At 39.5% G+C, this 16,496-nt stretch overlaps 1 protein-coding gene across 2 annotated transcripts in view; it reads left to right on the forward strand.

Annotated features, from left to right (window-relative positions):
* Positions 1 to 16,496, forward strand: part of THSD7B (thrombospondin type 1 domain containing 7B) — a 299,199-nt gene that overhangs the window by 117,465 nt on the left and 165,238 nt on the right. For both annotated transcript variants that reach the window (XM_066553613.1, XM_066553614.1), the window contains exons 6-7: positions 3,616 to 3,785; positions 15,055 to 15,210. In XM_066553613.1, the coding sequence (XP_066409710.1) occupies positions 3,616 to 3,785; positions 15,055 to 15,210 (326 nt within the window). The remainder of the gene's footprint in view (positions 1 to 3,615; positions 3,786 to 15,054; positions 15,211 to 16,496) is intronic.

Raw genomic sequence — 16,496 nt, forward strand, 5'->3', positions numbered from 1 at the left:
GAGCAGAAGGAATGGGATTAGGAAGAAATTAATATTATATTTAGAAGAATATTAAGAAGAAATTCTTCATTGTGAGGGTGGTGAGTTGCTGGCACAGGATGCCCAGCAAAGTTGTGGCTGCTCCAACCCTGGAAGTGTCCAAGGCCAGGTTGGATGGGGCTTGGAGCCACCTGGGATAGTGAAAGGTGTTTGTGCCCTTGGCAGGGGGTTGGAATGAGATGATCTTCAAGGTCCTTTCCAGCCCAAACCAATGTGTGATTTTTATGATTTTCTAGAGGCTGTTTTTTAATGCAGGGTCAGAGAGCACCCCATGGCTGCATGAAGGTACATAGTGTGGGCTTCATCCACTGACATAAAAAAGCAGCAGCTTAAGAGGTTGCAGAGTTGTACTCCTCAGAGAGAAGTGGGTGAAGTTATATTCCAGTCACCTAAAAGGATCCAGAGATGACAAAAATACTTTAAGCCTCAGAACTGCTCAGTTAAATATAACCTCTATGCCCATGGCAAAGCTACAAGTTAATGGTCCCATCACAGGTAGGTGGCACAGGTGTAAATTTGCTGTTAAATGGGAAGGGCTTTTAATTTTATGGCTGAAGTTTACAATAACATCTATAATCAATAGTCTAAATGCAAGAAAATAAAACACTTCAACTGCATATAAGACTCCAGAGCTTTGCGCTTTGTTTTACCTTTGGTTATTTGTTCTGAAAGGATTAAGTGCTTAAAAAGCTTAAACACATAGGAGGTGATTCTACTTTCTTTTATTGTGATATAAATTTGGGGTAGTTCAATTAAAGTGAATGGGTATATACAGGTATAAAACTTGTGTAAACACTAAGAGCAAAAGTCCTATAGACTAAAGAGACCGAGAGGTTGCTGTAAATCGGAAAGATATTGAGCCCTTGTTTGTTTCATAACTGTCACCGAGTCATGAGTTTTAAAACAATGTATTATATCTTTTTTATCCTTGATCTGTTGCTTTCATGTTCGCTGGGAGTAGGTAGATTTTCCAGAATTATGATTATGTCTTCATATCATTCATTTTGGTTGTGGTTGCTACGTTACGAGACAGGGATATAGCAAAAACTCTCCTTGCTTTGTTGGAAATTCAAAGCTTTTCAGAAGTTAAATGATGGAAAATGGGAATGTTTTAAGACTTGATTCTTTAAAAAAGGCTTATTGCTGAGATACAGGTGTGCTGGTATTACTTTGTAAATGAGGTTTATTATACCCAAATTGAAGATAAGGCATTAGTGCGAAGTAGTAAAGACTGGAGAGGAAGTGCAGTGAACTGTGCTAGAAGGCCTCTGGAGTTACACTTGGGCAGTGCCCTTCAGCCCCTTGACCTCCTGGTGGGCTTGTTAATGCTATGGAAATGTGTCCCTTTTTATGCCTGGAGGTCAGGATTTGTTTTTGGAGCACTGGACATGTGCAGGTAGGAGCAGACAGGGCTGAGGCTTGGAGCTGGTGCCAGTGGCACTCGGGAGGGCTGTCCTTGCCCATGCTCACACAAGTTACTCTGGGAGAATATATAAAGGATTTTTTTTTTTCTTTTTAATTCAAGAGCTGATGAAGTTTAATTATCTCTCTGAGCTCAGATTTAGTTATTTTGCATAATTTTAATCACCGATGGCCTAATTTTCATAGGTGTTAATTCCCGCAGCTCACACTGAATAGGAGAAGCAGATGCTCACACCTCTGGAAATGAGTCTTTAGGATCTAGAGTTCACAGCTGACTTCCAAAATCAGATATTGATAATGAGTTTTACCTTAGTCCATTTTTGTTTTAAGAAATACTTATTTAAAACAACTATGTCCATGGCTGTGGAAAGATGTGTGTGTTCTATATTCAAGATTTTAATTTCAAAAGTAGACCTGAAAAGCACAGATTTCTGAAGGGCTGTGGAGGAGGAATCCCCTTCACCCGGTGTTTGCTGAAGAGCACTTTTCATTGCCTTTATGGTTGCATTTAACACTGCAGGCCCAAGAAATGGGATTAGGAATTCCCAAAAGGAACTAGTGAGAAGAGGAATTCATGGTTGTGCTTTATATGTTGTGGGAGTTAGATATTTGATACTTGTCATGTGAAAAGTGTGCTCTTTATTATTTTCTTTGGGGGTAATGAACCCTGTGAGTGTACCCAGATTTTCACAGGATGCTGTGAGTTATTTAAGAGAGCATGACAGCTCATCTGAACAGTACCTGTAAATGCAAGTAATTGGCAGTATTCACAAATATTTTTCGTGAATACATTACAAAATTTGGGGCTAAAAACAAAATCATTCGCAAAAAAAATTCATTCACAAAATAAGTTAAGAGAACATGTGTACTCCAACTAGTGTGTTTATTTTTCATATAGTTTTGAGATGCAGGTTTGCTTGCCATAGCTGTCAGGAGGAGATACTGTGGAGAATAAACAGAATTATGATGTGGAAGGCTTTTTGTGCAGAGACACCCCACTGTGTTTGAGTTTACAGTGATCAGTCAGCAGTTAAGGAACATATGTAGTTTTAACAACTGTGGATCTGCTGTAAAAGGAGAGAGTATTTGTCTTGAGAATAAAGGAAGGAAATTATTTTACATAGTTTACATTACACAAACCCCAAAGATTCTGTGGTAAAAATAAACTAGGAAATTTAGAGGAGTGGAGGCATAAAGCAGCACAAGTGTGAACAGATTGGTTATAAAAACAGTATTGCCTGAGATTTGTGTTTGGGAAGAAGGGGAAGACTTTGGGCTCTTATTTATTTACTCTCCTCAGACTGTGACCTGTGAATTAAAGTGAACTCTGCCTGTGGAAACAGTTGTGTTAGAAGTATGCTCTACATTTTCAGTCATGATGGGGAAATAAATTCTGCTTTCCATGGATAGACAGCACTGTTTTCCCTGTGGTTTTAATAAGTTCTTCCTGGCATTTAAGCTGATACACACCAACAACTGTTGTCTGTACAGCATTCACCTACCTGTGTCCTAAAATGTTGTAATTCCTTGAGAACCTTTAATGCTCTTTAGGTGTGAGTGGAACATAGAATGAAAGTATTTTTTGTCTTGAGCTTGCTGTGTACACAACTTGTGGAAAATGGAATTAAATGAGATGCTTTAGCCAATCCCTTGAAGGAACTGGCAGGACCTTGGGCACATAGAAAGGTGCCCCCTGTGGAAAAGCTGCAAGTGCTTGGAGCTCCATTGACAAATGGAGGATTTCAGCTGTTAGGGGCATTTCAGAGTGAGGTGTTCAGCTCTTGGCAGAGAAGGGTGGTTTAGTGCTTTGAGACACATGTTTGAAAACTACTGTTCACACTTAATCAAACCTCTTAATCTTCACTCATTTTTTACACTGTGCTCTAAGGTGCTGTCAGGATGATTTAGTGCTTCAGAACGCTTTGGAGATTGGTGCTCTGTCAAAAGTTTTACACAAGTGCTCCAGACAAATAGCACATACTTAACCTATGTAAATTTGACACTCAAAATGTTTCCAAACGTTCCCTGTTTTGGGTAGGAAAGTCCTGCTATAAAGATTAAACCCATTGTATTTTGTCATCTAATAAAGTACCTCTCCTCTTACCTGTAGTCTTTCAAAAACTAATTTTACCTGTTCTCTTTCTATTCCCAAAGGTTTGCCTGGAGGACTTCTGAATGGAAAGCTTGCCAAGTGTCTCTGCTTCTTGACCCGCAGGACCCTCACCACCAGAAGCAGGCAGGGCTCTGCGGGGGTGGGATCCAAACCCGGGTGGTCTACTGTGCCCAGATCGTCGTGGAGCTGGGGACTCACCGGCCCAAGGAGGGTGCGTGTGCAGGGTCGCTCTGAAATGCTGGCCTGCGTGGATCTGAGTGGGAGAAACGGGAAGAAAAAAGTAGATGACATGGAGGCATTGGTAGCCTTTGGCTTGCTGATGCCCTCCTTGTGTCCATGCTCACACAGGGAGGTGCTGCTGGGCACCAGAGGGAGCCCTGAGGAGCTGCCAGGAGCCACAGCCTCCTGGGATGAATTGCTGCCAGTTCTGTTGTTCGCTTCATTGGGAGAGTTACAAAGGATGAAGGAACTAAATTATGCTTGGAGTTGACTTTTCTTCCTCTGTCATATATCAGGAAACCCAGCCCCTTGGTAGCTGAATGCACTTATCTGTAGTGTAGTCTTAGTTTAGAATATAAAACAGGTTGTCACACACCATTCCGGATATGGCTTTAGCCTCTGCTTCAGGTTGATACACAGTTTTTCTTGTGATTTGACGGGGAAAGCAAAAATAATATTGTCACAACTTTTGAGCAGACAGACGGGTTTTGGACTCTGGAAGTGAGTTATATTTCCTTTAGAAGAATAATAAGTAGTTACAGATTCACAATGAATAATTCATCATAGGCTGTTTTATTTACTCAATGTGGTGCTCTTGCAGAATGTGTTTTTGAGCAGAGATGTAAGATAACAACACAATATTGTATCTTAGATTTTTTTACTTACAGAGGAGAAGCAAGAGTTTCCTGGGTGCCCAGTGTGTGTCCCAGCATCCCTCACAGACTCTGAGATTATAGAAAACCAGACCTGTTTTAATCTTTATTTAGTCCATGCACAGTGGCTGATTCACCTCTCCCAGACATCTGGCACTCCTGTGCTCTCCCAGCACAAGCCTTCTCTCTTGTTCCACACAAGTGTGGACTTTCAGAGTTAGAAAAGTGCTGCTAATAAAAGGTGTGTGGCATTTATTGACTTTCTTCATCCTTCTGAGCACTCCTGTTCCTTGCAGCCACTGTGGGGCAGGTTGGTGAGCAGAGAGCTTCAACTGACTTCATTCTCACTTTATTCTTTGTCAGAATTGTGAATTTCTCAGGAGGAATAGAGGAGTGCCTCTGAATTCCTTGAGCATTTACATATCTCATGACCAGAGTGGTGCTGCCTATCCAGTGTGTGACCCACCTGCAGCTTTTTCCCTTGCTCAAAGTTCAGCTCAGCTTAAAAGTTGCAGGCCCCCTCCTCAACTAAAAAAACCCCACAAACCCTGGGATACCTCTTCCTTGTATTTACACTTCTAATCTTTAAAAATTCATATAGTCAGCTGGAAAAACCCAGCTGTGCAGAGCAATTGTACTAGTTATAAACTATTACTGTAATTTCAAAGCAGTAGTGCAGATGTACAGTAGTGCTTGGAAAGTGAAAATCCCATATACTGTCAGCACAGTGACATGCAGATGGAACAGGGAAAGCCTTCCCTGTTATCCCTCCTCATCCAGGAATATCCAGTGTGTCTCATTTACTAGCTGACTAATTTTTGTTCTTTGAATAAATAAGGAATTACATTTTTTTTCTTTTTTCTTTTGGCAATCAGAACTGGCAGAATACTTTTATTTATCACTATCTCATCTTTTACTGTACCAATTTTTCAGTGATGAGAAAATGAAGAAGTTAATTCTCTATGTATAAGCAAATACAGTGTCTAATTGCTACCATCAAAAGCACAGTAATTTTTCTTTCTTCAGCTCTTGAGTGTCCTTAAAGGGATCATTCAGGAGTCAAACAAGCAAGTCTAATGGAATATTACCATCCATCACAATTGTTATTCTTCTGGTTACTTCCAAAGAGAATTTGGACCTGGGCCCAATGACATATGTGAAAGAAGATTTTTGTCCCGTGGTCTCTCCAGCAGCATTCTGGGATAAAATATGTTGAATCCTACTTGGAGACAGGTACCATCTGTGATGTGTTTATACATACTGCTCAAAGCTCTTTTATCCCCCAAGGATGTCTCTCCCATTTTTATTTGCCTTGTCTTCCCATCTATATCTTCTTTTATTAAAATGTGTGTTTGGAAAGGGAGCACCTGTTTCCTTGAGCTCCTATATATCAGCTGTTCAGAAGGTTAAGTCTACTGAAATCTTTCTATATTTTGATTATAAGGTTCCAACTTGAAGATACTGAAAATGGAAAACTCTCACTCAGGTATTACTTTAAGAAATGCATTGATAAGATTTCATATTTTTCTCCCCCAAGAGGTGACCTAACTAAGAAATCCCTGTCTTTTTCCAAGTGAAGTTGTACGTTTTCTAAGCCTTGAGGAGGATGTTCATACTATTAATATGAGTATTTGGAAGGAAAAGATATTGCAGTCTTTGAAGTGCTTGGTAATATTCCTGCATTCTGAGGCTGTTACAGCTAAATTTACATTGGTAAATGTGTAAAGTGCTGTGTAGTTCAGAGATCTGTGAATGTAGGTAACCCTAAATGAAGAGACTGTGCTGGTTTTAATGCTGACTGTTCTATCCAAGGACTTCACATCCCTCCTCACCTGGGAGGCTTTTGTTAATTTAGGCTGAACTTTAACATGATTACCTTTCTACAGATCCTGCTGGTTTTAAGTATCTCACTGAATTTTAACATGTTTAAATTTATAATGCTTAATTTTCACAAAGAGGTTGTAATCTAGTAATTCCAGTGATGGAAGTGGCAAATCCGCATGTTTGAAATGATGTTGCTTTTAAAGAGGAGACACATTTTGCACAAAAAGTAGCACAGAATATGCAAGTGAGCTGCTTCTGGTACAGCCCTTTCTACCCTTCAGCTCTGGATACTCCTTGATCCCTGTGCCTGGATTCCCATTTCTGGAACAAACTGTAGGAATGGTGGTGACCACCCTTCTTTGTACCTCTTTTTTAAGTCTGTTTGCTCATAGGAAAACTCTCTTAAGCAAAGTAGAAATGCACATCATTAATTTATTTTCAAAGCTAGACACTGCTACCATAGGACAGAAATGCTTTCTTCTCCTCTGCAAGTGGGTTTACAAAAAGAGATAGGATTTTTGGGATTTTATGAAATTTTATCTGAAATGTATTGTTCCATAATAAATTTTAATTGATCTGGGTGAATACCACTAACTAGCAATCCCTAGTGTACCAACAAAAAAGACTTCTGGTAGGGAAGAATATTATGCAACAATCTGTTTATGAAACCTCTCCTTGTCTGGCAGTACAACTCTCCTCTCAATAAATTATTCCAGTGATATGGGAATGAAAATTCCTCTTAGAATCTGGGACTGGTGTCTGTATTTATGTTCAAACAGTTAATAAATGTATGTGGTTCTACCTCAGGATTTTTTTACCTTCTTTTCTGAAGACCAGGGAGTATCCTTCTGTTTTCTAATTAATTTTGCCTTTTGGCTTTATCTAGAAACTGTATCTCTTTCTCATTAGTCTGGGAGATGGCAGTCTTTATAAAATACTCCAGAAGTATTTCCTCTCTTCTCTGAACTATTTACCTGCTCTCTCTAGTGGCTGGGATTGCTGCTCTTTCCATATTTTCTGTAGTTTTCTAACTAGGGTTCTGTCTGCCCTGTCATTCTTTCATAAAATTTGTGCCTTATATATCTTGACATTTTTCCTTTTTTACTTGTTTGAATGAGATCCAATTTACATCTTGCTTTCAGAATTTTCTTAGAGTGTTTTTGGAGCCTGTCTGCTTAAGTTTTAATTATAGGACTGAAAAGACCTTTGTGAAATAAGACTTCACTTCCTTGAATCCTCTTTATTGTTTACTCTGCATAGTAAATTTGGCTAATAAAATGTATCTCTTATTACCTGCTCAGCAGAAATCATTGCAGGTTCCTATCTTCTTAATCTTTGTTATTACATCTGAAAATCCACATAAAATTCTCATGCCTGTACAAGGTTCTAAAGTTTTGTTTACATCTTTTGCTTAATGAGTTTATCATATTTGTCTCCATATATTTGTTTTTATTTGAGCTTTAATTTCAATAGCAGGTATGTGACACAGTTGTGCCTTGATTGTTTTTGGATAGCTTTAAGTGTAACCCTTCAAAACTATTTGGTGCAGAAGTCTCTATTATTTTTATATTCCTCCTTCCTTTGAGACACATTCAACCCTCACCTGTTAGTAGACATAGTACCTTGCCTTACTCCCCTGCAGTTCCCCAGCCTATACTAATTCTTGCTTTATTTTTAGGATACAATTCCACCTGGTTCATTTTACATCAGATTGGTTTTTTATAAACTTGTGTGTCGCCAGCTGTAGCAGCAAAACCTCCTTTAATCTGCTTAGAGCTGAGGACTTGGAAAATCCTCAAGTACCTGTTCAGGTCTAATGGTTACTCTCTGATCCATCCCTCTGTGTATTCCCTTATGTAGTTTTGTCTTACAAGCCCCTTTACTGGCAGAATCACAAAATGGTCTGAAGCTGAAACTGGTCCCCTGCACTTTCATCTAAGTCCTACTTCTACGAGTCTCAAAATGATTATTTTATGGCCTTTATACGTTCTTGTTTTCCACAAAATATTGAACTTTCTCCCTACTGCTGATAGACAAAAATGCCTATTCCTTTCTTATCTGATGAGTGATTTTTTCAGATTCTTCTTGATTCCCATATGGGAAATATTTTGGCATTGTGTTTTGTTTTTCAGATACTGGTACCTCTTTGGACTTGCACAGAGATTAATTTGAGGAGTGCTTTCATAGATATGTTATTCTCTATTTATTCTCATCCCTTTCTTTCTGCTCTATTGTCTTTTTTAGCTCCAAAATGTGCTGTTTTGCCTCCTTTGCTGTGTTTGCTCTGTTTCCTAATGAGGGTGCCACCATTTTTTCCCTGCAAGTTCTTTGTTCTGCTCTGAATCATGACCTTCCAATGTGTGTCTCCTGGGGGATTAGTGTTTCAAACTGGTGCATGTGGCATCTGTTCAGTAAACTCTGGTTTTGGGAAGAGGACAATGCCAGTGGAAAGCCCATTTTGAACGTGCCCCCATCCCCTTGGGTGCTAGGGGTCTTGTGGAGCAGCAGGTCCAACTCTTGAGGAACTGAGGTTGGTTGTGCAGGTTGTTGTTATTTATGGCTTTTGCCATCCTGAATGTTGGATGTGCATCCTGCCTATAAAGGACTGTGTTGATGAAGATAAGCTGCCTGTGGAGTTTAGGAGTTGATGCAGGTTATACCTTGTTGGAGTGAACCCTGTGTAGAGTGTGAGCCTTATATTAAATGCACACTTCTTTTTTTTTTTTTTTTTTTTTTTTTTGTAAATTTATGCTGGTGAAACTGCAGGAATGAGAAGATTAATTTACTCTACGGAAATTAGAATTTTAGGACTTTGATGTTTAAATCCTGTTTTCCTTGTCTGGTTTATGAAATTGAAAAGGAATAGGTTAGAATATATTAGTAATGAGAAAACTTGACTAGGACTGTAGGAGGGAGAGAAATAATGGTCAGCAGTGGTGTGAAAAAAGCTTTGTTGAGCTGCTCCTGGTGCAGCAACAGGAGCATCCAGCCTGGAGCTTAGCTGACCTGAATCAGCTAGAAGCCAGATTCTCAGGTGGAACCTCTCCCCCCCCAAGGATCCCTCTCATCCCAAACTAGTTATTTATCACTGGGATGGCTGTATTGGCTTGAAAAGATGAGAAATACACCTCTGAAGTGTGAAATATATTCAGAGAAGTCTGTATCAGATTTATATTGCTGTGATGCCAAGTTATTGATCTGTAAGCTCACCAAATGCTGAGCAGATTTATGAGATACAACTCACATAATGGAAAAATAAATATGTAACAGCTGGCTTCTTCAGGGGAAACCCTGTAGAAGCAGGAGAGGAAATTATTTTATTCAGATTGTTGTAGTGCTTGACAGTGGTATTTAAATGTGCATTTCAAAAATTTGAGTTTGAATCCATTAAGAAAAAAAAACCCAACATTTTCCCTAATGCCTTTTAGAGGTGTAATACTTTTAATTCTTTCATATCTTTAAACTAATTAAACTAAAATGAAGTGAGTAATGTTTAAAAAGACTTTGACAGTGAAAAAAAAGTGAGCCTCTTATGAGGTGTCTGATAAAAAATAGGCCTTTTTTTTTTGTCAATAAGCTAGTTGTTATGACCCTGAATAATTATCACTTTATAAATGCCTGAATTTGTTTAGCTGGCTGTGGTATGCAGCAAATAATATGTTGCCCAGTGAGTTCACGTGAGATTCTAGGTTTTAGTCCAGGCTTTTATCTTTGAAAGCTAACATTTTAATTGCATCTGTGTTTTTAGAATTATTTCCTGCCACTGGAACTGGATTAATTCCCTCCCAGACAGTGATGGTTTGTTCTGTGTAATTTTGTCCTGCTGCTGTTCTGAGGCTGGGGAGCTGCATTGTGTTCAGACAATAACAGGGAGAGGGATGAAAAATTAAAAGGATTTGTGTGCACGAGGCTACGCCACAAACTGGGACACTGGGGAGAGAGAAGGAAGCCAGAGGTGTCTGGAGCAGGAGACACTGGAGATAAATGAAGTTTGTGTGCCAAGGCCAGCCTGGCTGCTCCCAGGATCCGTGTCACCAGCTTAGCTTTGGGCCACCTGTGCCACATGCCGGTGTCCCAGGCACATCCACAGAGGGTCCCCAAAGAGGTTCCTCCTTCCTGTGGAATGAACGCTCAACACAGCAGTGGGCAAAGCTCTTACAAGGCTTTCATGAAGTTTTCATGGATTTTCTTCCCTGTTTCATAGGTTTTCTTCCCTTCCCTTTTCTTTCCTTGTTTCTTCTCTCACCCTCTCTGGTGGTCTGCTCCAGCAATTTTCAGCATTTTCTGGCTAACAGCCAAAAGGCTCAAATATCCTGCAGAATCCTTTTTTGCTTTCCATCATTGGCTTTGCTGCTATCCCAGCATCCCTGTTGCCTCTGCTGTTTTTCCTGGACACGCTTAATGAATTATCACCTCTGATCTGCTCAGTCATGTGGCTGCTGGTGGGGAGCCCCGTGCTCACTCTGAATTTTTGCCAGATATGTAGAGTGTTGTTAATCTCCACAAGTTCTGCTGTAGCAAAACAATGCAGTATCCCAGCTGAGATCATAGTCCTGTTGAGCAGCAGAGGGAGGACACAGGGATACTTTTTGTTTGTGTCACTTTAATAAAATTGTGAGGATTTTTATTGTTCTGAAATGCATTAAGCCATTGTTGCTCTTGGCAATCCACTATTAACCCTCTTTCATGCTGTGATTAGCCTTCTATTCATATGTTGTTCCTTGTCTATTAAATGGATTTTAATTGAAAATAGGCCTCCAACTTTGTGCTTAGTGGCTTCAAAACTAATTGATTTTTCCTCAAAGCATAAAGGAACCCTTTCCATCAGACATGGGGTGCATTAGGCCCTTAATGGAGGGGTGCAAGGGACTGGGGTTGGTGCCATTTCCAGGCTGGACAGATGGCATTCACCACTTCTCCCTTGTGCAGAGTTTTGTTTTTGCTATAAAAATGTCTTTCAGGTTAGAGAAATTGCTTGCAAATGTTGTGCTGGTTTTACCCCTATTGTGTTTTACACATGAAGGTGTTTTTATAACATAACTCTCTCCTTTGTGGTTTTCTCAAGTAATTTCCCTTTGTATTGATCCAAGTGTCTTTGGTTTATAAGTCCCAGCAAAGGCAGTAAGAGCTTTCACAAGGATATGCCATCCCTTTCTCATACCTGCCTTGTATCCTGGCAGTCTTCAATTTGGATTAGTTTTGCCACATGGTAAACATTTGGATTTATTGCCCTGAGAATTGAGTGCTACCTAGAGTATGTAAGAGGCAGACCTGATAATCTTTGTGTGTATTCCAGATATATTAGTGATATTTAGAAAAATCTCATTTTGGTTTTAGTTAGAAAAATACTTGGGTTTTCACTGTAAAAGGAAAATGTAGTTAAAGTCCAGGAAAAAAAGTGTTACTTACCTCCTGAGGAGTTGAAAAACCATATTTGACAGGACCCCCTGCAAACAAAATGCCATCCTATGCATTTTTGCCTCTTGTTTGGTCAGCATTGCTTTTAACATAGTGTGAGTATGTGTGCCTGCAAGTATCTGTCCACATGACTCTATTCAAAGATAATTAATTTATTGGCTTAAAATTGCATTATGGAAATAATCATATCAGAGCTGATTTCCTCTTCCTCCAAATCATTACCTCAGTAAAAATATATAGGGAAACAAGACACTTTAGAACCCAATTTATTATCTCCTGCTGGTAGCAATAACCTGAAAATAACAGCAAATAGTAAAATTCAAACTTGAGGCAAGACACTGGTGCTGGGAACAGCTGCAGTTGCATTTATAAAGCATAGATTCAATATAACAGCTATAGAAATGTGCAATGTTTCAGAGGCTCCCAGATTAGTACTTGATTGCTTTTTCAAGTTTATTCTATAGATTGGGAAGAACACAGGATTTTAAAAGGTATGAACAAGAGTCTCATAAATAAGCTGCTACCTGAATCAGAGATGTTTCCTCCCCCTCCCACTCTGCTTTCCTGGCTTCTGCCTTTCACCTTTCTCCAAAAACGTGGCTAAGGTTGTTCCAAGGAAAATAATTACACAAAAAGCACCTTTTCTGTATGAATGCAGGAAAATGCCACTACAGAGTCAATTATTGAACGAAATCAGAAGGCTGGCCCATTCCTAAAGACATTCCTGGCAGCTCTGTTCATTTATCATAGGCATAATGTCAGGTTTTTTCCCTGAATAGGACATGCCCAGCCAGGCTGCCCGTGCTGTTTGGAGGCAGCAGTGTGTGAGGATTTTGGCATTTAAAGGGTTCACAGAAAAATGTCCCCTTATCACTCCTTTATAATTAAAAAAAAAGATAAATTTGTTAGAGTATAAAAGAATGACTGGAGAAAATCACATCAAGCTTTGAAATAAACCAGATGGAAATCAGAGTTTTTAATCAAATGGCTGAAGAAGAATGAATTTTGTTTTAAAGAGGACCCTGCTGGTTCATCTTGTCACTCTGGGTGGAAACTGTCTCTCTATACCTGCCAGGTGTTGGAAAAGGATTGCATTTATCATTACAGCTTGAGTTTATTGTTCTGGTCTTATTCCTGAAGACTGACTGGAGGACTGCAGTCAGTGTAGAGTGAGGAGCATAACCTGGCACAGACTTGGAATGTATTTGGATATTTGATCAGAATGGTATTTTCTGATTTACCTTTTATAGAATGCAAAGAACTATGTAAGGAAGTGAGCAAACAAGCAGCCTTATTCCAGTGCCAAATGGGAAACATTTCCTGGGAGAAGAGCTCCTAGTGCTAGAATTAAATAGGGCGTCAGCTCATGGGACAAAGAGGAGCAGGAGGGTGGTTGGCGGGGAGAGAAAGGCAGGAATTTCCATCAGAATGGGAAGAAGTCATCCATGAATGTGGGATGGGTTGTAGCCCCTTTCACTTTTTGTTATCAATTTTTCTTGATTTTTTTAATCCAAAATCAATTTAAAATCATCTTGGGTGCACTGGTTGGTTTTCAAAGAAGGAGAACCATCCAGCTGTATCTAGGCTTCTGCATTTAGTTAAATTCAGTATAGAAACAGCCTAAAAATCAATGAGGAGGGAAGAAGCCATTCCTGGCAACAATACCTTGAGTTAGAGCAAAGCCGGACTGGACTTTATTCCTTGGGTTGACCATTTGTACTCAGTTTTATTTCCTTTCATTTGTCCGAGTGAACTTCCAGAAAACTGATACAGTTTTGCAAAGCTTGATGCTGAGAGGCAGGTTAAGCCATGCATGAGACTTCTTGGTAAAATAAATGCTCTTATCCTTAAAACTCTAAATATTTATCTCATTCTGTCTGTCACTTCACTTGCAAGGTTTCTAGAAAAGGTGTCTTTATGTGAGCGTTCAGATGAATTGGATTTATGCCACCTTGTTCTAATCTTTAAATGAACATGTCAAAGGCCTTACAGGGTCTGAGAAAACATTCAGAAAATGGTCTTTTTTACCAATATATTATCTTTCAGCTTAGAATTAAATCACACTGTTGTTTAATCCTATTATTCTGATGAGTTGGAATCATAAGCACTGATATTGGTCTGAATATCACTTTAGACTGATAGGTCTAAACTCAGCTTCAGGATGTGCAAATCAGAATTCGAGGTTGTGAACGTTAAATTCTTGTGTCTAAAAAAAAAAGAAGTGTTTTTCTTCAAATGATTAATTTAAAAGAAAATGGTGTAATATCAGAAAAAGGAAAGATTACTCATATGTTGGGCATGTTTTTACAAATTCTTTTAAAATCAATTCCATGCGTGGAAGCAAAGAAAAACAGACATGAAAAATAAAAATGAGGATAAAACAAACTCAGTAGCTATAAAAATTAATGAAGTCTTGGTAATGCCATGGCAAAGTAAACTCAAACAAGCCTTAGCCTTTTGAAAGACTGCTTTGATATTGATTTATCTAAAGAGACAGCCAAATTCAGCCCATAATGTAATTGAAATGCAATATCATATAATGACTCAGAGGACAGATTTAAGAGTCTTTCTTTCCCTTTCTTTTCCTTCCTCCCCCTGCCCCAAATAAAAAGGTGAGAGAAGTTAATTGAATCTAGAAATCTCTTACGATAAATGAAAATACAAAGAGAGTCAACTTTCCAAATCCATTGTCAGTATCAACTGAACTGGAGCTTGGCAGGGTTTGGGATTGGCTCCTTTCTGGGATAAAGAGGATTGGAGATCCATGGGTGCAGGCAGCTCAGGTAAATGTCTCTCCCCTCAGGCAGGAAAGATGCTTCATGCTTGTGTCTGTGCAGAGTAATCTGGGAGCTCTGCTCAGTTTTATTGGAAGTTGGTGAAAAAATCCAGGGTCTGGACACTGCATCCATAATCCAGAGATGGCAGTGCCCTGAAGGGCATGGGAATGGGGAGAGTCCCCTGTGCTTCAGTTTTAGTCACCTGCCTCTGCCTGGCTCCCCGTTGCACTGGGAGCTTTTTGGATTCCCTGCTTAGGTGTCTTTCTCTTCAGCCCTGTCTGAAGAGGTCTCCTTGGCCATAAGTGTGGGGATTAGATTCCAGTTTGTTACTCCAGCACTGCTGAAAATCAGCACTCAATCTAGTTTTAAAGCACCTGATTACCACTAAGAATAATCTCAACTGGCTTGCTGAATAAGGGTGGTTTAGATAAAACTCTAAAGTGTCTTTCTGAACACAGGATTAACTTTTTGCCCTGGGAGATAAGACCCTGAAAAATCACTGGATTCTGGTGCATTCTGGAAAACTAAGGCCACCGGGGCAGAATTACCTTGATTTTATTTTTCCTTTTTTTTCTCTCTTTTCCCTTAGTTGCCAGACCAGTGGATGGGAAGCTTTGCCAGGGTCCTGCCCCTGCCAGCTCCCAGCTGTGTCACCTGCCGTGCCTGGCCGAGTGCGCGGTGTCCTCGTGGTCACCGTGGGGTCCCTGCCTGCCCGAGAGCTGCCAGCACCGCCATGGAGGGAGAGGTGAGCAGGGAGTGCAGTATTGCAGAAGGACTGCAAAAGCAGAGCTGTCTCATTGGACATTGGGGGCTTAATGTGTTTTTAAAAAAAAATTAATCTAACACAGGATGAAGCTCTTGGATGTGCGTAGTGGAATCTGACCTCTAAAAGCTTTTTGCCATAATTCATGTGAGAAGAAAAAGTAAGATTTTTTCAGGTGCTTTTGTCCTGCACTGAACTTGTGCAGGATGATCTCTTGGGCCAGCAGCTGCCAGGCTGCCCCTCTCTGATCCCCCTGGAGGTCCTACTGCATGCCTGGGTTCCAGGGCAGTGTATCAGAATGGAGGCGCTTCCCACAGCCCTGAAATCTGGACTCAGGTGGACCCAAGAGGTTGTTCTCATTGTTGTGGGTTTGGTTTAAATTCCTGGAAGAAGGATGTGCAAATGTAATTCAACCTCCCCCGGATTTTAATAGAAAGCTATACATGTTTGTTGCTGTGACACATTGAGATTCCTCACAGAGCCTTTCCTAAAGCTCTAAGTTGCAAAGATGGTTCTTGGAGTGCATGTCAGGGAATGGATATTATTGTTTAGAAATTAAGCCCTTCTGAAAACTGCTTAAGTATGTGAAATTATTTCAACTGGTCAAAAGTTTTCAAACAAAATGCGAGATAATAAAAAATAATATTTGCAAAAGCATTTCATGTTTAAATTGTTTTGAAAAATTTCTTTTTGCTCATTTGAGAACTGTGGAAGTTTGATCTGTTATATTCTCTGGGATGTTTTATTTTAATTTTCTTTTCTGTTTCATGACCAAAGCATTTCCATGTAGCCTCTACTAATGCTGTTTATTTCCCTTGCTCCAAGACCGTCAGAGGAAAAACCCACATGCATTTTTTTCTGCCTTTTCCTTAGAATTCTGTGTCATTTACATAACAGAACTTGCTGAAAGATACTTGTGTATTAGTTCTGCATTGTATATAGCAACATGACTTTTGGTTTTATTCAGAAGGAGGTAGATTATGTAATCAATTCTATGATTATTTCTGTAACCTTTTTCTTCCACTTTACATTTGAATCTTCCAGTTTAATAGGATGTCATTTCAAAGAGGTCTGATATGTATTATGTATCAGAAAACCTTATGCCTTCATGAAACAGAATACTAATTTCTTAGTAAACTGTTCTGCTGTGTCTCAAAACAAATCCTTTCGTTAGTGGATTCCCAGGCAGAATGTAGATGTCATTTATGTCTTCATTTCCTTAACTGTTTCTCTCTTTTTATCTTAATGCTGTTATAACATTAATATAT

The sequence above is a fragment of the Molothrus aeneus genome, chromosome 7, assembly GCF_037042795.1.
Source record: "Molothrus aeneus isolate 106 chromosome 7, BPBGC_Maene_1.0, whole genome shotgun sequence".
NCBI classification, from domain to species: Eukaryota; Metazoa; Chordata; class Aves; order Passeriformes; family Icteridae; genus Molothrus; species Molothrus aeneus.